At 38.0% G+C, this 27,532-nt stretch overlaps 1 protein-coding gene across 2 annotated transcripts; it reads right to left on the bottom strand.

Annotated features, from left to right (window-relative positions):
• Nucleotides 1–5,943: 5,943 nt before the first annotated feature.
• On the bottom strand, nt 5,944–10,362 carry LOC112176303 (12-oxophytodienoate reductase 2). Of its 2 annotated transcripts, XM_024314157.2 has the most exons (6): nt 10,029–10,362; nt 8,571–8,711; nt 8,356–8,486; nt 7,620–7,796; nt 6,851–7,360; nt 5,944–6,169 (listed from the first exon to the last, which is right to left on the bottom strand). In XM_024314157.2, the coding sequence occupies exons 1-6, from the start codon at nt 10,097–10,099 to the stop codon at nt 6,105–6,107; spliced, it is 1,095 nt and encodes a 364-aa protein (XP_024169925.1). In that variant the 5' UTR covers nt 10,100–10,362; the 3' UTR covers nt 5,944–6,104. The 2 variants fall into 2 exon arrangements, with proteins under 2 accessions (XP_024169925.1, XP_024169924.1); XM_024314156.2 differs by lacking the exon at nt 5,944–6,169 and having other exon boundaries at nt 6,456–7,360; nt 10,029–10,361.
• Between the last annotated feature and the right edge of the window lie 17,170 nt (nt 10,363–27,532).

Below are 27,532 nucleotides of genomic sequence, written 5' to 3'. Positions count from 1 at the left end.
AGATAGTTAGTGTGAATCACCCGACACTCCCATGTTCCTATTAATTTGAAAATCCAAATTAATTTCTTGCTTGATAATTAGTTGTTTACTTTTATTTTAGTTTGCAATATAATTAATTTAGTCAATTCCCAATTCAAAACTCCCGAACAAAATTCTACCTTCCATTATGCATAACTCATTTGGACTACAAGTTAGTGGCTTTGATTAGGCTTAGTGTGAGCTAAGCCGAGCATTGCAGAGGCTTGGTGCCTTATAAATATTACTTTACTTTATTTTATTTTTATTTTTCATTGTATGCTTTTAAGTTATTCTAGCGCCAATTACCTCTGTTAGGTCCAACACCTAATTCCCGAGGTACGATAACTAAAGTCCAAATACTTCCCTTACTTGACAACGATTCGTACGCTTGCGAGAGTTTATGCATCAAGTTAGTAATGCTGCTTATACTACACTCCTACCACAGATCATATGGTGACAGGTTCACTCCCCGTATCGTCCCATTCAGTCAATGGGACTTGACAATGCTAGAGAGTTTTGCACTGGGATTGATGTTGGACATCATATTCCCATGTACACACCCAATTGGTCTCGCAGAAACAACTACAATGGTAGCCCGAACATTGGTAATGCTCATCAATCTCCTTATATCCGCTTGGGGTTATGCAATATTGCATGGAGTTATGCTAGTTCGTCTACAACCCACCGCCACTCAATCTATCTCTGCATTACAGCTACTGACTGGGTATGTAACACCTCGCACCCGGATAAAATGAAAGAGTGAATTAAAAAAAAAATCAATCTCACTCCAATATCTTATATTGAGATTCTTCTTACTATTATCTTTATTATCTGGAATATCCATTGAAAACAAAGAAAAAGCACACGATCTACAAGATTGATACCTGGATCGATCATTCGATCTTATCATCATCTACGATTAATCACCATTAGCGGCTGCAAAGGCAAGAAGGGACTAGAATCACCTCATAACCCTCGCCGAAACCATTGTCAAAACCAAATCTATGATCCAACGACGTTGAGAGGTAGAGTCGGCGAGCCGAGAAAGAGAGTCGGCATGCCGAGAAAGAAAGGCACCTCTGGAAAGATCCAGAGTACCCCTTTTTTTTTTTTTTTCTCCCCCCTCCATCTGGCATATACAAGTATTTATATAACACTAATGAAGTCAAATGAATGATCATGATCAGGCAGTGGAAGAATGAACGGCCCTCATTGCAACATTTCATATTGCTTTTGATAACATTATTATTATTTTATTTTCTACTAACCCAACAATCTCATAAATTTTAATTCGGGTGTCTAAAAAGTTATACAACCATTTAAACTCGAGACCTTCAATTAGAGGTTTCATTTCAATTATATATTGTTTATTTATTTTCTTTAAACAATTCCAAACATCCAAATAGAAAATATTTCTTCTATTTTAAAATTTTAAGGGCGTTACAGGGTACAAGTATCTCGTACTTGCGCACATTTGAGTGAGCCATTTGTATGCCTCTTGCGCAGCCACAGCGCACTAAGATGAGTCCTCATAGACTGATAGGCCACTACGTTGGATTTGAGACTCTAACAATTGTCAGCCACTTCATACCCTCGCTAGGCAATCTCTTAACCGCATGTCTTGCGGATTGTCACTTTGATGAGACAGTCTTCTTGTTGTTAGGGGGAGATAAGAACATGGATGTTCAGCAGGAACGACAGAAATTGTCCTGGCCTATCCCCACTATGTCTCATCTTAATCCCCGCTAAAGTGACGAGATCACACATATCTGCTGCAAATATGCCTGCAAGGATGGACATCCCTATGAGAGGACGTAACGCCACCCTACATAGAGGTAGGCATGATACCAACGCCATAGAGAGTGGCATTCTAGCATCACAGGCCATGGCCCCAGCTAGGATGCATAGGAGGCCTGTGGGTTCGAAGGATACTTTGGCACAATCAAATTCTTTGATCATCAATACTCAAAATCCATCTCATGGTTATCGTTGGGGGACGCCTCAATGTTAGAACCTATTCTTGAGAATATAGAGCTCTCTGAAAATTACACTATTGTACATGAGACATGGGATAAAAACCGCATCATGATTGATGCTGTATTTGCGCTTGTCGTTGCGCATGAGTTTATTGAGTCCGATGATATCGAGCCATGCTCCGTTGATGAATGAATACCAACTTAGAGAAATTTGGCCTAAATGAAAAGATGCGATCTAGGTTTTTCAAAGAGGAAGGTTTTTTGAGCCAGTGATGCCAACACCTTCTAATATAAAACCTGTTGACTAATGGGTCTTCTTTAGAAAGCGTGATGAGAAAAAGATATTGTAATCTAGCCTCATGGCGCAAGGCTTCTCACAAAACACCCTGAAATCGACTATGATGAGACATATTTTCTCATAATGGATGCTATTGCACTCCACTACCCTGTCAGTTTGGTAGTTTCTGAATAACTGACATGCAGCGTATGAATGGGGTCACTACGTATCTCTATCGGAACCTAGATCGATATGGAATATACATGAAGGTTCATGATGAACTTCATTCACCCAAGTTAAGTAGCTCTAGACCACAGAGCACGTTTGTAATGAGGTTGAAACGCTCACTAAAGTGATTACTTAATTGGGAAGGGATATGTTAATGCCTGCACGTTTCTAAAAAAAGTTACGGTTTCTATTGAGGTTCATGTTGGTGACATAATCTTTATTGGAAGCCCCTAAGGAGTTAAGGGAAACCGCTAAACACTTGAAATCTGAGTTTAAGATGAAGGATCTTGAGAGAACACAATTATGTCTCGGTTTGAAACTTAAGCATCGTGTTGATGGATGCTTAGGCGTTTTGACAAGTTCAAGGCCTTCAAACACACCCATGATCGTCCATAGTCTTGATCCTAAAAAATGATTCTCTTCGTCTAAAGGATGATGACGAAGATGAGCTAGAGCCACAAGTGCCCTACTTGAGTACAATAGGCGCACTTGAGTACAATAGGCACATTATTGTACTTAGCTCAATGAACAAGACCAGACATCTTATTTGCAGTGAACTTGTTAGCTAGATATAGCTCTACGCCAACGCGTCGCTATTGGACTGGTGTTAAAGATATCTTTCGATACCTAAGTAGTACGATTGATATGGGCTTGTTCTATTCCTACAAAAAGATGATGGATTCAGACCCATCACACACCAGGAACGGCGCCAACAATGGCCTGCGTGTTCTATCCCCATTCCAAAACGATATTAATGTTTTGGAAGGTTTTGCTAATTCTGGGTACCTCTCTGACCTACATAAATGTCATTTCTAAACTGGTTATGTGTTCACCATAGGTAAGACCGCAATATCTTGGAGCTCTACAGACAAACCCTAGTCGCTATATCTTTGAACCTTGCAAAGATTATTACTCTTCACGAAGTAGTTCGTGAATGTATATGGATTGGATCCATAATTACGTATGTTCGAAGCAATTGTGGTTTAAAGTCTACCACAAGATAAGCCTACAAGCATTTATGGGGATAATGATGATTGCTTTGGACAAATAAAGTAAGGCTACATCAAAGGCGACAACACCAAGCATAATCAGCAGCAACAGACTTTCCATAAGATCAAAGTGAACTAGGTTCGATCTGAGGACAGTGTGGCTGACTTGTTCACTAAGTCATTGCCTAAGTCCACTTTCAAGAAACATGTTGGTAGCATCGTTTGCAGAAGTTATCCGAACTCTTATGATCGTAGTCATCAGGGGGAGATGTCTACATGTATAATCTCAAAATGTGATGGGTGTGTTGTACTCTTTTTCCCCTTTGACCGAGGTTATTTTTATCCCACTGGGTTTTTGTTACTCGGCAAGGCTTTTAAAGAGGCAATGAGAGGAGCACCGCGTTTGGGTGACACAAGGGGAAGTGTTTAAGGACACCTAGATTCTGTGTCTAGCCCAAACTCTAGTTACTTGTCTGAGTTGTAATTGGGCTAATTAGTCTCGTAGATATCCAAATTATTGTACAATTATGTTTCTTTGTAAGACTGATTCTATGCTTGTAATCTTCTATATAAAGAGGCCCCTTTTATCAATGAAAGCACAACTCATTCTCCCAATTCTTTCTGCTGTTCCTTTTTCCTAAAACAAGTATTTAATTCTTATTTTATTTTTGTAAACTTTTCTTTGTTTTTGTTTTTTTTTTGTTTTTTTTTTAAATGAAGAGAGTTCAGCCCATTATATAGATTCAGCAAGCAGTACAAAATCGAAACACCCCTAAGGGGTTGCAGAAGGAATCGTTTCTCAGAGTACCCTAAGATTCCTATTACATAGATTCAGCAAGCAGTACAAAATCGAAACACCCCTAAGGGGTTGCAGAAAGAATCGTTTCTCAGAGTACCCCCAGTACACCAACTTTTTAGACAGTTCATGCACTTTTATTCCAAACAAAGATTAGTAATCTCCGAAGCAAGATAAAAAAAAAAAAACCCTAAGAGATTATGATTTTTGCAGCCTAACAAAATTAAATAACAATTGGATATGTCGTCTTGGATCCCAAATCTTTATAAGAAATCCACTGGAATCCCAAATTTGAATCCAAAACAGAATAAGCCCACACTCTGTAGCCTTAGTCAACCCATCAGGGCCCAAGCCCAAGTCAGGAAAGTAGAGCCAAGCCCACACCCAATTAGGGTTCGTCCTTGTAGCCAACGCAATAGTGACTCTGCTCTTTGCACCAACCTACCACCATGCCTCCGGTCAACCGGCTCCAAGGAACTAGAAAGCTCTCGATTCCTATACAACCAAACGACCTAGGCAGAGAGAGAATGCTGACATACCCCGTGCCTTCAACCTGCCGGTAACGAGAGTGTGAACCAGTCGATCTAGCCAAACCAACGACCATGCCACAGAAACCGGACCATCCAAAAGGCATATCAACAATTGCCCATCTACATCTTTGCCACCAGACAAACAACAAACGCCGAATAACCGAAAAACAACCACAATGGTGGTGCTGCCATTCGTGGAAAGAGACTTGAATAGGGTTTGACCTGACCCAGACGAAAACTTCGATCCCTTCCGCCATGGTAGAATCAAATTAGCTTGCGACTCTAGAACTATACCTTGACCTTTAAGCCTTGCCCGCCTTGGTCTCCGTGAGCCACCACTAACATCAAGAGGCAAAAACTCTGGTAGGACACAAACCACTATGCCTACCAACCACCATGGCGCTGAAGGAGTCCGCGACAGAGAAGACACAGTGCAAGCTTATCTTGATTTAGGAACCCCCAAAGGAGACGCCGTAGGTGTGCTCCATACAAGATGAAGAGAGGCACAGAGAGGCCAAGCCCGAGGGTGGCGCTCTCTCAGCCCTAGCACAGCTCTGCTGGGTCGAAACATTCCCTCACAATAAGAAACGAACTTAACTGGCCAGTATTATTTTTTGTACTTCCTTAATTATGTTTTTATTTATTTATTAATGAGGAGCGATATGATGAAAATTTGATAAAAGAAAAATATTTAGGGGTGTGCATTAAGTAATTAGGGATGTGTATATAAAATTTTTCTATTGGAAATTAGATAATTCTCGCGGAAAATGAATATTTCTTAAATTAAATTTACTCAAAAACATAAAAATTTCCCAAGTAAATCTCAAACCGAAAATCACTCAACAAATATTCTAATAGAAAATTTAATATAATCGTAATTATTTTGGACTCTTCGCATAACATTGCCTTTGCCTTTGCTTCTCCTCCGTCCTCCTCCATTTTCAGATTTTCTGATGACGAACACAAAGAGAGAGGGAGAGAGAGAGAGAGAGAGCAGCTGCCGCACCGCTAAACCAGACCAGTGATTTTCTGGAAGGCAGGGTTTGGGTTCTCGGCGGGCAAGGGCTGCTATTTATGGGATGATTTTTTTTTTTGTTTTTTTTTGTTTTTTGTGAGAAGTACAGTAGAAAGTCTGATGCCAAAACAATTTTGGAAAATAGAAAGTATGAATTTCAGTCCAACATATTGTTGGTAAAATTTCCAACTTCAAACTCTCCTCCCATTCTAATATGAAAATACATGTATCTGTGTGTGTGAGGAACATCTACCTGTGAAATAATCAGACTGGTTTCATGTGAGTGTAGAATCTGGATGGGACATTTGCATGCTTTCTTCACCATCTCCAGAGTCTAGACCTGCCCAAATTCACAATCCATTATTCTTTAAAAGTTAAACTTCAAAAAACTTGGCTACAAAGCTCACAATCACCAGAAAAGATAAAACTTCATCTTCATACAGGACTTTTGACCGATATGATGGTGAAGAATCATGATCGTGCAAGAGTATAAGTTATAGGATGGCCATGGATTCTTAAATTTTAGTTTTCCCTTATAATGTATTTCCAATCACAAGTTAATATGAACAGAAAAGTTCAGAAGTTATATCTCTCATTATTAAGATACACATAACAGAAATCCAGTAGTTCCAACAAGTCAAAAGAATACCACAACTTATTGAATTCATCTTGTGCAAGGCTACAATCAGTTTGCATCTTCACGTAGCCACAAACTACAATTAGACACTTGACAGGGCATATGGAGAATACCACAATTTACAATATCAAACAGCAAACACTATACCAACTGAGAACTCTACAGTCTGGTCAACCAGCCTCTGCCCCTTGGTATTTTACTTGTACATACCACGAAAGAAAAGTAACAAAAAAACTTTAAAGCAGACCAATGCAGCAATAATATATAAGTGAGTTCAAGCTTCACATACTCAGCTGGAAACTCAAGCAGTGCTGTCAAGAAATGGATAATCAGTGTAACCAAGAACCGGATCAGATATGTAGAATGTATCTCTGATGTACTTACTTAGAGGAGCATTAAGCTCAAATCTCTTTGGCAAATCTGGATTAGCCAAGAACCAACGACCAAAAGCAACAAGATCGGCACTGTCTTCAGCCACAGCATTGTTCCCATCTTCCCTGTCAAAACCGCCAACAGCAATGAAAGTACCATTAAAAGCCTTTCTCATGGGTACAAGACTGTGGGGACATTCAATTTTGTCTCCAAGTGTCTTCATTCTTGGCTCAATCATTTGGCAGTACAGAATTCCATATTTGTTCAAGGAATTGACTAGATAAAGGCCCAATTCCTTTGGTTTAGAATCTCCGGATTCCATATAGTTGGCAAATGGAGATAATTTAATTCCAACTTTATCTGCTCCTATCTCGTTGACAACAGCTTCAACAATGTCTAGTGCAAATCGGCAACGCCTTTCTAGAGATCCACCATATTGGTCTGTTCGATCATTTACTTGATCTTTTAAAAACTGATCGATAAGGAAGCCACTGGAGCCATGAATTTCAACTCCATCAAAGCCTATGAAATCAATAAACAAAAATATTATGGTAAGGAAGATTTATGAAATTTGTCATTCCCCAAAACCAAAATGAAGAGAAGATGATAACTTACTGATCATATAACGAAGTGAAAGTAAGAAATTGATATTCCTAGAAGACCTGTAAATTTTATTTTTCTACTACAACTTTTCTATCTTCGAACAAGACATTTTTGGTGCACCACTTTGATATAATACGGACATGTAAATTCATTTCATATTTAACTTAAAAAAGATTACCAGCTTCCATAGCATTCCTTGCAGCAAGTCTGAAATCATTGACAATTTGAGGAATTTCATCTGCCCTTAATCGTCTTGGAGGTGTGAATTGCATAACATCAATACCATTAGATCCTATTTGGGGTGTTAGGGACTTGTCAGTAGAAGAGATTGGTGCTTGCCCATCTGGCTGAAAGCCTATAGGCAAAGAGGAACAGAATCACCATGAGACAGAATATATTATATTGAAGGAACATCAAATTCATTGATCTACAACAGCCCCATAGCAGAAGCAGTCAAGCAACATTGATAAATAATAACATTGGTCAAAAAGAAGTTTATAATAGGATAGGTTCAAATCGTTCAGTAAAATACAGTTACTATGCAATGCATGTTCTCTGGACCCAATCAAATATATCCATGTTTCATGTTATTCTCCAGGTTGACTTGGCATAAAATGGTTCCATAGAAACCAATCTGAGATCTTAAGAAACCATAATATCTTGCCAACAGAGAAACGAGATGTCATCAGCCACAGTCATTCACTTGTTATGAGGCATAGCAGATGCTACACTAGTTCTGAATTCTGAGTTATTTTAACTTATCCAACTTCTTCCACATTGAAACTTTATGTTATCCCATTAAACTAAGGAAGAACAATTAGCTTTCAAATGCTACACTAGTCTAATAAGTCACATATGCTCACAAGAGTTTCCATGATAAAGTCAAGTCAAAAAGGTATAAGTCAGGAACGCACCACTATTTGAAACCCTCCCCACATGCCAAATCTGACAGAAGAAGACACCCCCTTTAGCATATACAGCATTGACAATGGGTTTCCATGCTTCAACTTGCTCCTTTGACCATATACCAGGGGTATCTGGATACCTTCACATATGAAAGAAACAAATAAAAGATCAGATAGTTGAAATGGGGAAGTTGCAAAGATCAGATAGCTATTCATGAAGTTACCCTTGTGCTGTGTCAGAAACTCCAGTGGCTTCAGTTATGAGAAGACCCCCTTTGGATGCTCTCTGAGAGTAATATAAGATGGCAGGTGGCTGGGGAACATATCCATATGATCTCTGTCTAGTCAATGCCGGTAAAACAACTCTGGAATGGATAAACAAATTACACACTTATTAATTCAACCATCAATACTATGGAATTACATCTTCCTGACAAGTTACAAAAAGCGATAACATAACTAGCATTGAAAATATTATCATATATTCTTAACCAAACAAAATATGAAACATTAACAAGCATAAAACGGATTATGAAATGCTTGAGGCAGAAAGGATACTTACTTTTAGTAATCAAATACAACTAAAATAAGAAATTCAGCGATGAATTTAAAGCAACATAGTTCAGTTGTAATGAACCCTTCTGGATTCACACCCCACACATGTACCATCCCCGTCTAATGGAAACATTGATTGATTATTAATGTGTAGTCCTAGTCATCATATATGCAGATAATTTGTTTCAAAATTGAAGCTCACTGGTTATAATTTCTGTCTTTGTCCTGCTTAATTACCACACATACTATTCGCAATATTTTAGTTATAAAGGTATAACAATCAACTTTCTGAACTCTCCAAAGTTTGAAAGTATGGTCTCCATTGTTCATTCAAGCTGAAAGATTGAACAAATGCATGGTGGCAGAAGATGCCTAATTAGTAGTGAATAATATGTTAAAAAGACAGAACCACTGTAAGCTAAGCTACGAGCAATAAGAATAGCTAAACTAATTTGAGAAAAAAAAAAGCAGTCAACTATTTCATTTTTTGTTCACCAATTGGGACTTTTCGCAAACAACTGGTCATCTAAGAATTGAAGTGATGTGAATATGCTAATGCTACGTAACAATAGTACAAACCTAGCCACTGAAGGTTCCACATTATCATCTCCACGGTTAAAGAAGATGCTGCCCTACCAGTGAAAAATCCTTTTACAATACACAAAAAGAAGTAAACTTTTTCAGCTTCCTAGTTCTCTCAATTGGGACTTTCCTCGAACACCTGGTCTGCTAAGTTTACACAACCAAACTCGGATCATATTATGGCTAATCATGACCCAACACACAAATTCATCAAAACCTTAGATTCATTGGGTCTTGGCAACATCATCATTCTATAATGTAGAGTAAGATTAAGCAAGTATCTAACTACATCAATCAATCATAACATGACTTTTTTTCATACTTAAGCAGTAAACTTTCTCATTCCTTGTTCAATTCGGATTTTCCACAAACACATCTTCTGAGTTTACAAACCAAAACCCATAGCGTAACATGCCCAACTAATGCACAAACAAAATGACCCAATTCAAATTTGGAAGATGAGAAAACCAAAACCTGTTCTTGGGCTCTAAGCAATATCAACCAATGTAACATGCAATGCAGAGAGAAAGATCAAGCAGGTTTACCTGTGAGAAAGATCAAACTTTCCCAACTTGTAAGGAGTGAGAAGAGGAAGTGTGGGAGCTTGGTTAGCCATAACTTGTTGGAGTTATAATTGTTCTGGTGTGGAAACGAAGGGAAGACACAATGGGGTCTTTATACGTCTGAGAGTGAGCTAGAAGACAACGTCGGCTGCTCGGAAACAATAACGTTGTAAATGGGTTCATCGTCAGTGTCACTTTGATGGCTAATGCGATGGCTAATGCGTATTTAGAGCAATTGTTTTATGATGATTGAGATGCTCTGTGACGTTTGCGGTTACGTTGGTTGTGGTTTTTAGGGGATTAATGTACGAACTGGGAAGTAATATTATTTATCGCAGCTCACTGCGTGTGACTGGAGCCCCTGAAAAGAGTGGGCTCTTCCTTCCTTTGATATTGGAACCTGCCGTTATATTCCAAAGATGAAAATCCAAAAGCAGATGGTGACGTCGTGCCCTCGGTTTTATTTTATTATTTTATTTTATTTTTTGCAATAAGTGACAAAATATTGGATATGTTTGTCTTGATTCTCCAGGGGAAGGGCCGAAGGGGTGAACTGGTGAAGTGTTATTAATGCAGTCATATAAGGCTCTTGGAGTCACCATCAATGAGAAGTTGTTTGTAGCCTGCTTGAACTGTAGCTCTTAAGCCTGCTCCTAAGCTTGACTCTTCAGCTTGCAAAACATTACTATAACTAATATATTTGGCACTAGCAATTAGCACATCCTTCTGCATCTCTAATTACAAATCCGGAGGCAGCAGCATCTTGGCTTTGTCTAATTGAACCATCAAAGTTAAACTTCACACTACTCAATAGAGGAGGCTCTCATTTTATCTTTAGCTGATTCCCGGGTCTTGAGGGGTGAGGAAGCAGTTGAGCAGGCACTCCAATAGTCTCTTCCAAATTGAGCAACTAGATTGAAGACTCAACCAAGATGAGGTTTTATATTTCTGAAAATCCAATTATTTCTTGCTTCCTACACTAGCCAACAAAGGAGGATTTTAGCCAAGTTGTCTGAGCTTGATGAATTTAAGAAGTGCTTTGCCAGTTCTTGTAATCTTCAATTCTAATGCCATTTAGCGTTTATACTTGAGGGTGAATGACATTATGGTTTATATTAGGGTTTTCTTGTCTCACCTCCCTATCTAGTGCCAAAATCATTTCCAATGTGGTGAGATTGTTAACCACTAGGACCGGACTTTCTACCTCGAAAGTATCACTTGAACTCTTATCGGAAGGTGAGTTCTTGATCACTTGATGAGAGTACGTATAAACCGTGCAAATTATTGCCAAGAGGGGGAGGTATGGACATAAACACCTAAATAGCCCACAAATTAAAAACATAAGTAAACAAGAATGCACGAAAATAGACAAATCATCACACTAAAAAGAGTAACTGCACAAGTTTTCCTAACTTTTGCAAATTGCAATTGTTAGAGCTTGCTTAACTATATACGCATTTTTTCTCAAATTTATGCAATTTTCTCTAAAACTCGTTTTTTCACCAACTTCATTTTCTTTATCGAAAGAGCTTTAATGGCGCCTCTAAAAGATTAGAATCAAACTAGAACTTATAAGTAGAAAGCAAAAGGGACAAGGATTTTGAATTGACGTAATTCCAAATTAGTTGTAACGAATTTGGCGTAGTTCCAAATTAAGTTTGGCGCAATTCCAAACTAAGAGCAATGTTTGCGTAGTTCCAAGCTTAGCACAAAATTCAACACTTAACCGTTCGGTAACTCTTTTTGAAATACGACCAGGTGAGAATAGGTGCTGGTTTGGTAGAGCAAGACTCACTTAGAACGCTGCACAACACCCGGGATAAATTCCTAGCCTGTTACCTAGACATCGTATTCTACTAAGGTGAGCCTAGTTGTGAGAAGTGATAATCCAATACATTAAAAGGTAAAATCCCAATTCATTTAATTTAAAAGAAAAATAAATCCAACTTTGGGTTTGTCTAACACTCAACCTTTCGATAACTCCTCATGAACTAATCCAATCGGATAAGCCTAGACTGCCTAGTTGGGAAGAGTGAATAAACTTGACGGTACAAATATGGACTCCTAAACCACAAGTTCTAATTAAATTCAAATCTAAGATAAGCGAATATTAAGGACCATTACAAATTCAAAGAAATCTTAAATTAACAAGACAAAAAGCAAAATTTGAACAAGTATAAGCAAGCGAGTAGTTAAGACTAACTTTCACAAATACAATATGCTCGAATTAGTCCATTTTACCGCTATTACAACTTTTTACTTTAAACAACCAATTTCAATAAACTGAAAAGGTGAAATTGCAATATGTAATAACCAAATATTAAATAGGCAAGACTATTTTTCCAATTTCAACATGCTCAATTTTATTTTTTCTTTACCACAATTTACCACTTACTTATCTAAAGAAATTATCACAAATTTCAAAAACAAGGTAACTAACACAAAAAAAAAACTACAAAACTAAGGGAGCAAAGTAAAGGTAAACTAAGAATGGGTTTTCTAGTCCCACGGTAACCTAAGCTAGAGATTGAGTTTTACCTCAATCCTCGGCAACAGTGCCAAAAACTTGTTGGAAACATCATTGAGTATAAAATGTGTGCAAATTTGTGTATGATTCGCCCTACTCCCAAGTGAGGAGGCCGAGTTTTAGTAAGGGAAAATAATATTATCGTACCCATAGGATTAGGGGAAACTCTATCCTATCTAGAGTACAGCAAATAAACCTAGAAAAATATGTAAAGTCTACCTTTTTACAATGAACAATTATGGAAGTTTGGAAGCCAAGAATTGCACGGATGGTATTCACAATGTTAAGTGGTGAAAACGACTTGATTGTTTTTAAACTAAATTGAACTACAAGCATTTAAAGTAAACAAAATTAGCAAAAGTGTAAAAATTTAACCAAATGAGAAAAATAGAGACTTAGGCATCACACCTACATTTACTCATGCACAAAATATAACCCAATTTTAATGTAATAACATGCTTTCCTAAATTCCTCCTTGATTTTTTCTAGAGAAACCGAGGTACCAACTAGTCATGCAACCTAACCATGTTGCTAAAGTAAAGCTAGATTACCTTAGTGCCATTTACATTTGTTAAAGGGCTTTGTTGGAGATGAAAAATTCCAAAGGGGAATTTGATTCGCCAATGAATATTGACTGGAGTAGGAGCCGACCAGGAATGATTGAGAAGCTTCCCTCATTGTTGATTTGGAGATGTCCATTAGCTCGAATGAGATGGGATGTACCTGCAGAAAACCTTCCGACGCTCAAGTTAAAAACTGTTTGAGTTATGTGTAATAGAAAGAGTCGGAATGAGATATCATACTTGGTCTTCTTGCCTCCTACTTATAAGTATGAGGCAACGTGGGTCATAACTCGTGATTTATTACCGCCTTTACACCTGTACTTATTTTTGAGCTTTATGATCGTCATCATTGTCGCGCTTAATAGCCGTCATCATTGCAGCATTTACAATCGTAGTTATCACCGCATTTATGGTCATATTTACTCATATGTCCATAACAGGGTTTAATCGTCATGATTGTGAGTCAAATCAGTTGACTACCCCCATAATACCCCCTTGTTTTTCTTTGTTGTGCACTTATCTAAGCAGAAGAAGAAAAACAATTTGTTGCTTATGTATCATTGTCGTCCTTACCAAGAACCGACGCTTAAGAGAAGTTCAATAACAATGAAAACCAAGTATATTCAGAGGAGCAAGAGTTCGAAATCAAATCGTATATGATGAATTCATGGATTGCTCTCAAGGCGAAGAGTTAGTTTCTGTATGGGACACGGAGTTGCCCCCATTTCCCCTCGATTCAGATAGACAACTCTATTCATTTTGGCCACCAGCCTCAACAATCTATTTTGGCCACCGGCCTCATATATTCATTTCAGCTACTAGCCTTACACAGTTCTCTTGGTTCCTCTAGGCCACCGGCCATACACATGCATTTCGGCCACCGGCCTTACACATTGTTTCTGGTGGCTTTCTCAGGGTACCTCACACAGAATGCTATACCACCTGGGGTACCGATCCAACTCCTCAATCCTGTATCAGAGACATAGCGTTAGAGGGATAAACCATACCGGACGGTTTATGCCCCTCCGATGCCTGAGTAAGATACCAATATACAAATGAATGATATAAATAGTGGATAAAGGAGTTATTACCCGTAAAAGGTGGTTGTGCTGATGCTTTAATACTCGAGCAAGGGAAAGGGGTTCCCCCTATCTTCGATGTGGGATGAATGTTGTCCCCTTGCTGCTATATCAGCCTTCTGGTGTATATTTAGATGGACTGTGCTAATCAGGTCCCGGGCCCTGGGTGCCTGTTTTGACAACTGTTAGGTCCATAATTACCTACTAATTATTCCCCTAATCTTGCACTTTTGCTTAACCTTTGTGTTTATTTATATTTATTTATTATGTTTTCCTTATCATGCTAGGAAATGATGGAGAAGCTTGGAAATGCACTAAAAAGTCAACTTTAGCACATTTTCCTACTCCGGCTAGGAGAAACCGAGCTAGGCAAGGAAGGAGCAGCGACAGGCCGACCAAATGAACTTCAAATGAGTTGAAACTTTCCAGATCATTCTATACATCCTAACGATCATTTATTATGAAGAGTGCAAGAGCTAGTTCGGAGTGGAAGGGCTTCAAAAGATAGGCATAAATTTCTGACTAAAAGACGAAAATTGTAAAACCTGACCTGTACGTATTCCGGCAGAATTTCCGGCCAAACCACGGTGAACTAAGCTCTGAAATTTTACCTGGATGATCTAAACTCATGGAGGAACATTCGGTATGAAGAAGTCAAAGGCCAATTCAGAACCTTCGGTGGAGATTCAATTGAAGGAAGAAATGAGAAGAAAATGCACAAACGGACAAAGAAATAGGTCAACGGTGGTCAACGCCGGATTCCGGACTTTTCCGGCCGAGTTGGCCGGCCAAGAACATGGATGGAGGACAGGAAAGAGCTGATTAGGGTTAGAGACTTTAGGTGGGAAGACTTTAGGTCTAGGTTATTTTGAAATTCAAAAGTTGAAAGATGACAAGTGATCCAATTCTTACACTTTACACCTTTGTCTCCTATTTATTACCTTGTTCCCCTACACTATGACCCTTCTACCCTTATTTTTTCTCCTCCACCAAAATATCTATGGGCTTTCTAGGTCATTTCTATGTAGAGTTAAAAACTTGATCCACATTTTGTGCTTACATATTTGTCAATCACATCTAGCCCTTCATTCCTTTTGATCTCCACCCTTGATTTGAATTGCCTTGGCCTTTAAATAGCCAATTTTCTCTCCCCAAAACGGTTCACCCTTTTACTCTCTCACTTTGCAACATCAAAATCTCTCTTTTCTCTAGTTCTAGCATAGTTTCTCTCTAGTTTTTCATAGCTAGTTCATAGTTCTTTGATTTTGTGTAAGAGAGAGGTGTGTAGCCACTTGGGTTTCACCAAAACCGAAGTTTCTACACACTTTGATCAATCACTTCTATTGTTTCTCACACATTCAAGCCTTGTTCTTACTTTGTTCTTGAGATTTTGTAGATTTGTATAGTGATTTGGGTTCTAGAAACCGAAATCCCTATACTTTGAAGCTTTTCTCTTCTCATATAGCATCTAGGAGACAATGGAGACATCTTGTTCTATTGGTTTGGCTCCAAATAGAGTCAAACCCGTGGGTATATCACTTGTTCTCCACTCTTTGCTCTATTTTATTTGTTATTTATGATGTTTATGGCTTGTAGTTGTGTAAATATGAGTTGTGAGTAATTGAATTTTAGCCCTAGCCAAACTTGTGCACAAAACAATGTAATCTTTATGTTATTTGATGTTTATGCATGTTTTGAATCTTTTGGCTACTATACTTTAATGTATCCTAAGTGTGTTCATAGATTTATCACCTAGAAGCATGCTTTAGGAAGTTAATGAATCGGAAACATGAACTTGATAAACTCTTGAGTCCTTGAGCATGTGTAGCCAAATAGGTGGTGGCTTAGCTTATTCGTACGGGAAGAACTAAGTTGCTTGAATTTCTTACCTTTAAATTAAAGCATGATGTTGTGAGTTTAGATTCCGGAAGAATTTAGGCTCATGGCACCATAGGCCATTTATAATCCGGAAGATTTGAATGGTATAAAAGTTGTGTAATTTAGATTTGCTTCGGAAGAGATCGTTAAAATTGCATGACTAGTTGGTTTCTTGGTAGCTTCATCAAAGCACTAAGGGGAAATTTATCAAAACATGTTGTTACATTAAATTTGGGTTATATTGTGTGCATGAGTAAGGCTAGGTGTGATGCCTAAGCCTCTATTTCTCTCTTATATCAAAATCTCTATTTTTATTTGCATACTTTATTTTTGTGTACTTTTAATTTGTTCGCATAAAAATTAAAATCAATCAAGTCGTTCATTACCATAATTGTTAATATCATCCTCATGATCTTTAGCTTCCAAAGGGCTAAGGTTGTGACTTTGTAAAAAGGTAGATTGCATATTTTTTCTAGGCTCTCTTGCGGTAATCTAGCTGGGGTGGAGTTTCCCCCAATCCCTTGGGTACGATACTCTATATTTTCCCTTACTAAAACTTGACCTTCTACACTTGGAAGTAAGGAACATCATACACAAATTTACACACACTTTCATACTCAATGATGTCTCCAACAACAACCCACATGGGCCCCGCCATGGTGGGTCGTGGACCCGGTCCATGGCATGGTACCTGGGGATCCCGATGGGCCTGGAGCCGATAATGCCAAACCTAGTGAAGACTTCCCTAGTATGTACACACATACATTTAGCCCACCGGCCTCCTGCATTCATTTATGCCACTGGCCTCATATATACATTCCGACCAGCGGCCTTATGCTCACATTCCGACCACAGGCCCCATGTATTACTTCTGTTGCCGGCCTCGGTATTACTTCTGCTGTAGGCCTCATGTTTTCATTCCAAAATGAGACGTTTCTTCTGTAGGCAAGTTTACCATAAAATTTCACGAATTAAGCTAATAATATTTCAGCCATTTTGGCCACAAGCGAAAATTAGAAAAAAAAGGAAAGAACATTAGTCTACATTACCGTGATTTTGCCTTTTCGATGCGGGTTCCATCCTCGATCATACACCAGGATCGCATGACAGATTCTAGTAAAGGGACATACTAGGTGGAGTCATTCTTCGGATGCAATTACCACGTCCTGGGGGTCACAACTGATGTTCATTATCTCTGTCTTGATTTGCTTGAAGAAACACCTTTTTGTCTCACATTTTCTTGGTGTTGAATAGATCTGCAACGTCTTTCTTTTGCTTGCGACTGTGGAAAATATTGAGAGATGAAGATTCGGCTGAACATTGTGGGCTTTTGCCTCATTGATTTTTTTTTTCTTCGTCAAAGGCTTCTCCTTGTTGAGGATATTTTTTTCTTCATTGATGACATCTTTCCTTCGTCAAGGGCTTTCCTTGTCGAGGAGATTTTTTTCTTCGTCAAATGCTTCCCTGCATCAAGGATATTTTTCTTCATCGAAGGCTTCTTGTTGAGAATATTTTTCTTTATCAAGGGCTTTCCTCATTGAGGACATTTTTGTTTCATCGAAGGCTTCTCCTTGTTGAGGATATTTTTTTTCTTTGTCAGTAGTCCTTTTACTCGTCGCCGAGAGCCTCTTTTCTCATTGATAGCTTTACTAATTCGAGGTTTATATTCCATCACTCCCATTTCTTACCAATGGAAATCAGATTCCTTGATATGTAGATCCCGCAATCACTTTTTAGGGAAAAATGTTTCCCACAGACCACTTGTTGGCAACAAAAAATTAGAAAGGCAAATTTGACTCGTCAATGAATACTGACTGAAGCAGGAGCTGACCAGAAATGAATGAGAAACCTCCCTCATTGTTGACTTGGAGTTGTCCATTGGCTCGAAAGAGAGGGGAGGTACATGCAGAAAACCCTCCGACGCTCAAGTTAGAAACTGTTTGAGTTGTGTGTAATAAAAAGAGTAGGAATGAGATATCATGCCTGGTCGTCTTGCCCCTACTTATACTGTGAGCCGACTAGGGTCATAAATCATGATTTATTACCGCCTTTATACCTGTACTTATTTCTGAATTTTATGATCATCATCATTGTTGCACTTAATAGGCGTCATCATTGCCGCGCTTGAGTCAAATCCGTTGACTACCCCCATAGGCTTTGATGCCACAAAGCTTAAGGCCTCTCGACTTTTAAATTCAAGGCACCAAGCATTAAGCTCAAGGTGAGAAATTCAAGAAAATTAACCTAACCTTTCTCTTAGGAATAAGCTAAGCCACCACCTATTTAGCTACACTTGTTCACTGATTCAAGAATTTGTCAAGATCATGTTTCCAATTTATTAATTTCCTAAAACATGCTTCTAGGTGACACACTTAAGAGGCATTAAAGTAAATTAGTAGCAAGAGATTTAAAACATACATAAACATAAAACTACATGGAAAATTACATTGTTTTGTGCATGAGTTAGCCCTAACTCCAAATTCAACTATTCACAACCCATATTATTAATTATACATATAAGCCATAAAGTGGTGAACCCAAGATTTAATTTATATGGGGGGTATGAAAAATATATCAAAAAATTTAACAAAGAAAATTAGAGACAATTCGTTATTTAGCACAACTTGTAAACAATTAACATTGAGGTTCATAAAAATTCGAGTAAGTATTTAGTGAAAAAAAAAAATAGCTCAAACATTTAAAGATATCCTCAACCAGATAAAAAAAAATTGTAAAATTGAGGGAAGACGAAAATTTCACTACTGTTCAAACCGTAGAAGTAGAAATACAAACTCATAGATGTAATTGTCGTGATGTCTAAGAGCAAAATTCTAGTAGTGATTAGGGACCCAAGTATTAGACCGTTAAAATAACCTTAAACCTTCTTAATTCTTATAACCTATGATATCACTAACTCTCACCATTATTCTCATCATAATTCTCACTATTATTTTCACCATAACTATAAAATAATTCTAAATTAATTTTACTACCAACGGACTTAATTTTGTGCGAGTTAAATAAGGAAAAACGAAGATGACAGGCTGATAATATTTCCAAGTTCTTTTGATAAAGTATTTCATAATGAATATGGCTCATTAGACAAAATAACTACATAATGATGTGGGTTGAAATAAGGATACAACAACTTGTTACTCATATTAGTGAACACTAAAAAGAGAGTGTTCGAATTATTATTTTGTGATTGGAGTTTGGGGTTTAGGGTTGTGATTGAAAATGGACTGAGTATGAATGCACCATTGGAGTACATGCAAATTGCAGTATGGAAAAACGTATTGCACATCCCCATTTGCATTTGCACTATATATAATGAAAGATCTGAGTCTTATCATCTGGGCCTACAGTTTTGTCAGCCCAATCAATTGACAAGGTCTAAGAATTACATAGTGTAATTCAAAAATGGTCGTAGACCATCCCGCCAGTAGTATTAACGGTCTACACATAAATGAACATATACTACTGCCTCTCCATTGCAGCCTACTACTCATATTCTTAACGTGTTACTCTTGCTTTTCTTCCATTTTTTATAACATTTCACACAAAAGCAGAGATCCTATAGCATTGACACTGTTTTACTTGCATTTGATCGTCCTCCTGTAAAGACAATAAATATCCTGCAAATTGATGCACATATAGAACGTAGAAGTCCACTGTCGGAATTAACTCGGTGTCTAGTATGGTTTCTGCGCTTAAATACTAATTTTGGTTGAGGATATATGAAAGAGTTGGAAATCTGGGCAAATCCAGATTGCCACTGTTCATCGTTCTCAGTGACCATTTTTGGGATTTGGTTGGTTCTTGCTAAACCTGCTCAGTGCGGCGGAGGAAAGGTTATGGTTGATGAACTTCAGATTGATAGTGTTTTGATCCAGTTATGAAACATGTGCACTGCATGTGATTACAGTAAATATAAATTTACTGACAATTGTTTTTGGTGCAAACAGCAACAGAGCGTGAAACCCACGCACTGTTAATAGGCCAGTTGGAGATCCACCCGGGGTGGAGAGCAGACGCTCTCAAAACAAAATCCAAAAGCAGATAGTGACGTCGTGCCCCCGTTATTTTTTCTTTTTTCTTTTCTTCTTTCTTGAGAAATGAAATTACAAAGAAGCCCTACAAGGGATCATACCAAACTAAATCCTAGTGCCCTAAGTTAGCTAAAGCATCAGCCACACCATTAGCTTCTCAAAATACATATTTGAAGGAAAACATTAAAGTTTACAACAAGTGACTTAATATTATATATGTTTTTCTTGATTCTCCAAAGAGGGGGTGAAGTGTTGTTAATGCTATCAATAAGGGTCTTGGAGTCACCTTCAATGAGAAGTTCATTGTAGCCTGCTTGAACTGCAGCTCTTAAGCCTGACTCTTCATCTTGCAAAACATTACTATAATTGATAGGTTTTGGCACTAGCAATTAGCACGTATCCTTTTGCATCTCTAACTACAAATCTGGAGGCAGCTGCATCTTGGCTTTGTCTAATTGAACCATCAAAGTTAAGCTTCACACTGTTCAAGGGAGGAGGCTCCCATTTTATCTTTAGCTGATTCCCAGGTCTTGAGGGGTGAGAAGAAGTAGTTGAGCAAGGTTGGGCAATGTGGGGTGCCTCGCCAAACTTCTTGGGTGAAAGGGCATAGTCTAAAAAGATGATCATGAGTCTAAATTCTCCCGACACAAAGCACAGCTTGGGTCAATATTATTTGAAAATTTTAGTCTTAACTTGGACCTTAACTTGGGTCAACTTGAAGCAAATTGTACTTGTGAAAACTACGCGCTCTTTTTGTTATACTTGTTCCAATTTCACTTTTAGTCATGTTAATTTAAAATTTCTTTGAATTTGTCAAGGTCCTTTAATTTCGCTTCTCTTAGATTTGAATTTAATTAAAACTTGTGGTTTAGGAGTCTATATTTGTATCATTGAGTTTATTCACTCTTTACAACTAGGTTTGTCCGATTGAATTATTTCATGAGGAGTTACCGAAAGGTTGAGTGTTAGACAACATCTAAAGCTAGATTTCTTTTTCTTTTAAAGTAAATTGGATCGGGATTTCACCTTTGTAACGTATTGGTTTATCACTTCTAGCAATTAGGCTCCCCTTAGTAGAATAATATGTTTAGGTAAGAGGCTAGGAATTTATCCTGAGTGTTGTGCCGCGTACTAAATGAGCCTTGCTCTACCAAAGCCGCTCCTACTCTTAGCTGGTTGTATTTCAAAAATAGCTATCGACCAGGTAAGTGTTGAACCTTGCGCTTAGTTTTCAACTACACCAAACATTGCTCTTAGTTTGGAATTCTGCCAAACCTCGTTTAGAACTACGCCAAATTCAAAATCTTTGTCTCTTTTAGCTTTTCTATTTCAAGTTGTACTTTGATTCCAATATCTTAGGGACACCATTAAACTAGAACTTGCAAGTAGAAAAGTAAAAGGGACAAGGATTCCAATTGGCTTAGTTTCAAATTAGGTGTAACGAATTTGGCATGGTTCCAAGTTAAGTTTGGCAGAATTTTAAATTGAGCACAATGTTTTGGCGTACTAAGCGCAAGGTCCTACACTTAACCGTTCAGTAACTCTTTTCGAAATATGATCAGATAAGAATATGTGCTGCTTTGGTAGAACAAGACTCACTTAGTACTCAGCACAACACCCAGGATAAATTCCTAGCCTCTTACCTAGACATCGTATTCTACTCTACGTACTAAGGTGAGCCTAGTTGTGAGAAGTGATAAACCAATACATTACAAAGATAAAATCCCAATCCAATTTACCTTAAAAGGAAAATAAATCCAACTTTGGGTATTGTGTAACACTCGTACCTTTCAGTAACTCCTCATAAATTAATTCAATCAGATAAATCAGATAAGTCTGGTTATGAAGAGTGAATAAACCGATAGTACAAATATGAACTCCTAAATCACAAGTTTTTATTAAATTCAAATCTAAAAGAAGCGAAATTAAAGGACCTGGAAAAATTCAAAGAAATTTTAAATTAACAAGCCAGAAAGCTAAATTGGAACAATATAAGCAAAAAGAGTGAGTAGTTAAGACTAACTTCCACAAAGTACAATATGCTCCAATTAGTCCAATTTTACCGCTATTACAACTTTTTTTTACTTTAAACAACATGTTTCAACAAACTAAAAAGGTGAACTTGCAATATGTAATAAGCAAATAGTAAATACGCAAACTATTTTTCCAATTTCAATATGCTCAATTTAATTTAGTCTTTTCTTACCATAAGTTTCCACTTACTTAACTAAAGAACTTATCACATATTTTGAGAATAAGGTAACTAATACAAAAACAACAAAACTAAGAAAGCAAAGTACAGATGAACTAAGAATGGGTTCTAGTCCCATGGCAACCTAAGCTAAGAACTGAGTTTTACCTTAGTCCTTGGTAACAGTGCCAAAAACTTGTTGGAGAGATTATTAGTATAAAATGTGTGCAAATTTATGTATGATGTGCCCTACTCCTAGGCCAAGTCTTAGTAAGGGAAAGTAAGAGTATCATACCAAAAGGATTGGGGGAAACTCTATCCTAGCTAGCTGGATTACCACAATTAAACCACGAAAAATATGCAAAGTCTACCTTTTTATACTGCACAATTTCGGTTCTTTGGAAGCCAAGAATTGCACGGATGATATTCACCATGTTAAGTGGTGAAAAAGGCTTGATTTTTTTAAAACTAAATAAAATTACAAGCATATAAAGTAAACAATATTTGCACAAGTGTAGAGATTTAACCAAATGAGAAAAATAGGGACTTGGGCATCACACCTAGCCTTACTCATGCACACAATATAACCCAATTTTAATGTAACAACATGCTTTCATAAATTCCCCCTTGATTTTCGCTAGAGAAACTGACCTACAAACTAGTCATGCAACCTAACCATGTCACTAAAGCAAAACTAGATTACCTTAGTCCCATTTACATTTGCTAAAACATTAAAGGGCTTTGAGGCCACAAAGCTTAAGGCTTCTCGACTTTTAAACTCATGGCACCGAGCATTAAGCTCAAGGTGAGAAATTCAAGAAACTTAATTTTTCCATTAGGAATAAGCTAAGCCACTAGCTATTTAGCTACAAATACTCACGGATTGAAGAATTTGTTAAGTTCATGTTACTAATTCATTAATTTCCTCAAACATGCTTCTAGGTGACAAATCTAAAAACACACTTAGGAGGCATTAAAGTAAAGTAGCCAAGAGATTCAAAATATGCTTTTTTTTTTTTTTGGGCCAAAGAGATTCCATTAATGAAGGGCCAGAACGGCACAAACAAACTGTCCATAAGGACACCCTGTACCATTCACTGTTACAAATCTTGCTCAATTATTCAAAGAGCCTATATAACTATGTAAAGTCATTTCACAGAAAATAAAATATCTTGAATCCTCCTTTACCAATGCACACAATTGTGGTACTCCAGAAGATTCATTTACTTGGTGTAAAACCAACCCTATAGTATACAAGTTCGAAGCACCTATGATAAACATAAGTGTAGTTATTCTGATTAATCCTCTAGGATCCCAAATGCGAAAACCCATAGAACTGTTAACCCAACAGATGTGGGCACCAATTCTGGTTTGGGGACCAATTTGTTCTGGGCCACCAAATCTACACCCAATTTGGGTTGGGCCTCCACTGGGACTTAGACCAGCGAACTGATCTGGGCACCCACCATGACATGAGCACCTATCCATTTGCAGCACTTGTGATCATGGCCATGCCGACCACCTCTATGTCCACCGCTGCACAACTCTTACGATGCGTAGCAACGCTATTCGCCACACTCATTGACCAAAGCACCCAAAGCCCATCACCGCGCCTTGTTTTGGACCTCTGGCATGAACATGTTGATTCTCGACCAAGGTCAAGAACCACTGCCCTGTTTTTCCACCACAACACATTGCTACCATTCTCCTCAACCTAAACCAGGAAACAACTATCGCATGCTGCCGCACTCGACGTCTTGCACCCAACCTTCGAGGCCGACCCGGATCCCAAAGATCTCGACGCATACCAGAAAGCAAAGGGCAACCTCTATGCCGTCGAAACCAATCCAAATTCTCCTCAGATGGGAGGTCGGCGATGGCATAACCGCCTTCCACTTCGAATCCATTCCGGTGCGACGCGGTGGGGCTGAAACCCGAGTATGTCTCCTCAGCGAGAGGGAACTCCGATTGAAAACTTGTCGACTAAAATCAACATTGGCTTGCTGCACGAAGACAGCGAGATGCAGAAAGGGGTGATCTACTTGACGTCGGCGCAATATGCCATTGATGGAGCCCTAATCCAAAGCAGTTAGGGTTTTGCTAGGGTTAGGAGCTTTGGCAGAGAGAGCATTACAAAACATCGAGGAAACTATGAATCACATGAGTTTCAAAATATGCATAAACATCAAAGAACATGGAAAATTACATTTTTCTTTTTTTGTACATAAGTTAGCCCAAACTCAAATTTAACTACTCTGAGGCCATCTCCAACCCAAAGGGTTAAAGGGCCAAATGGCTAAAATTTGACAATTTTTATGTCCAACCCAAATAGTTAAGGGTTAAAGGGTTATTTTTTAGGGCTAAAGTGCAACCTAAATGGCTAAATATAACCCTTGATTTAGCCCTATAGCCTTTAAAAATAATAATATTTTATTCATTGGCCTAGGGAGACCCAACTGATTGGATCAGAAAATGGCGAGGCCCACGTCATGTGATAAAATTTGCATGCATGTGTTAGTGTATTTTCAAATGTTTAAATCAATGGTCCATATTAATTACATCTTATAATCTTATAGTTATAAATGGCTAGATGATGTCAGCAACAGGAAAATATTTTTTATCATAAAAATGATTTCAATTACTGTAAATAAGAACCTCATAAAAAAGAAGAATATATATATATATATATATATTTATATATAACATGTTCAAATTTTTAAATATATTTTAATTAGAGCTATAATTTAGTCTTGACTGGTTGAAAACAGTTGATGTCACATCAATGAATAGTAAAGAAATTAGGGCTAAAATTTAATCCCAGGGCTATTTTTAGCCTTGTGGGTTGGAGATGGCCATAAGCCATATTATTAATTACACATTACAAGCCATAAACATCATAAACAACAAGTTAAAGAGAGGAAAGAGTAGTAAATGATGAGTATACCCATAGGTTTGGTTCTTTTTGGAACTAAACCTAGACCTGTAAGGCTATTCCTAGATGCTAAATGATGAGAGAATTGCTTCAAGATATGGGATTTTTGGTTTTTACAACCCAAAACACCACACACATCCATAAAATTCAAGAATAATGAAGAATAAGGCCTAAATGTGTGAAAACAAGAGTCGTGATGGATCAAAGTGTGTAAATGCTTCGGTTTTGGTGAAACTCAAGTAGCTACACACCTTTCTCTTACACAAAAGCTCTAAAACTATGAACTAGAACTAGAACTAAACTATGAACTAGAGAGAAAAGAGAGAGGTTTTTTTTTTTTTTTTTTTTTGGAGGGGAAAGGAAGATATATTCTTGTGATTGAGAAGGTCATAGACCGTACAAGGTCAAGCTAGGAGATCCGAAGATCACCCATTACATTCGTTGCTCAAGTAGTGCACTGACTGCACATTAAAAATGACTACTAGCCTACACTACTCCGCCTTGATCAATGAGAAGCTAAAACACCAAAAGAACCACTATATCCGTCTAAGACCTTCTAGGTGTACATCAGTACTGACCTTTGGACACATTGTAACAACCTAAAAAAATAAGGTATACAGGGCCAAGGCCTACTGCACCCACCAGTATAATATGGAGCATTATTAGACAAAATGAAATAACACACAAATAATAAAATTGGGCCCAAAGCAAAGCCCAAACACAATAGCACTCAAACCCTAGCCAAACACCAAGCTGCAGCAGCCACCACTCCTCCACCACATTTACGAGACCCTAGCCACCGCCAGAAGTAGACATCGAATGACCATCCACCCTGTCATTGTCGCTAGCACGTCGACAAGAAGCACCACCGCCCCCAAAACGCCTCTTCCCCGCATGGTTCCGAAACACCCATATCAGATCGAAAATACCAATCCAAAACAAGCCCATTGAAGCCCCACCTCATGCCGTCCTGCTAGCCGTCGTCGTCAATCAAGGGGACAGAACGCCAATAGTTCCACTTTTAGTAAAATAGTGAAGGATATTCCATTAGTAATGAAAAAAGGGGTTGAGGGGATCCGTATATGTTGTTCAGGTAGATTAAAAAGAGCCTCCAAACGATCAGAAGACGCATGGCCACCACATGCCTTGCAAGCTCGTCAAGGTCTAAGCCGCACTGCTGCAGCACAGGCTGAGAAACGGCCATCAAAACATCCCCGCCCGGCCGTACTCACCGCTCACCGACAAGGCTAAAATCCTGGCGCAGCATGGAAGCCACTGGATGAGAGCCACCAAGCTTACCTAAGGAAACCTAGCCGCCCTCTTCTTACGCCCGAGAGAGAGAGAGAGAGAGAGAGAGAGAGAGAGAGAGAGAGAGAGAGAGAGAGAGAGAGAGAGAGAGAGAGAGAGAGAGAGAGAGAGAGTAAAATGGAAGGGGATGGCAAGAATGAGAGATGATATATTTAAAGGCCTACGGTGATGAATGGACGGTGGAGATCAAAAGTACTGAAGAGTGGAGCTGTAACGGACAAGACATGTAAGCATAAAAAGTAGATCTTAATTGGTCCAAAAAAGAATGGACCACTTGTCATCTTTTCTTTTACATTTAAATTTAGAGTTAATTAGATTAAAGTCCAAAAATTAGACTCCATATTGATTGTAGTCCGCATCAATTTTTCTTATTAATTGCGGTCCAATGACTCAGCTGCCACCTCAGATTTATTTCCTTTTCCATCATGTTGACTCAATCGTTATTGATTTTTCTTTTTTACATGACTAATATGTCCTTATTGAATGTCTTTGCACATAAAAGGCAAGAATTAATAGGATTAAAATTAGAAATCTGATTAGTAATTTAATATCATATTTGATGCATATCTTTCTTAAATTATTCTCATTGATTTGGTATAAAATTATGGAATTGATATGAAATTGAATAAGATATTTAATGTAAATCATTCTTAAAATTATTCTAACTTAAAAGATGTCTTCTATAAGTTTAGAATCTTTCTAAAATAATATTTTGATAATATTTTTCTTCAACACCAAAGGTTCTATGGTTATGGCTCTTATATGTAATGTCAAGTATTTTATGAACGTGGTTCCCCTTCTTTAGCCGTTATTGGCTACTCCACCACTGTCCACCACGTGCCACGGCGAGCCCCTTTTTTTCGTCTTCCTATGCCATTTTTTCTTTTTTCTTCCTCTTCTTCCTTGACTTCATCGAAAAGTGTGCTGCTCCACCTTCTTGTGCTGCCGGAAGGTTGCCG

Source organism: Rosa chinensis, chromosome 7 (genome assembly GCF_002994745.2).
Source record: "Rosa chinensis cultivar Old Blush chromosome 7, RchiOBHm-V2, whole genome shotgun sequence".
Lineage (NCBI taxonomy): Eukaryota > Viridiplantae > Streptophyta > Magnoliopsida > Rosales > Rosaceae > Rosa > Rosa chinensis.
Note: the sequence above shows the minus strand (reverse complement) of the source record. Positions and strands in the feature narration are given on the sequence as shown.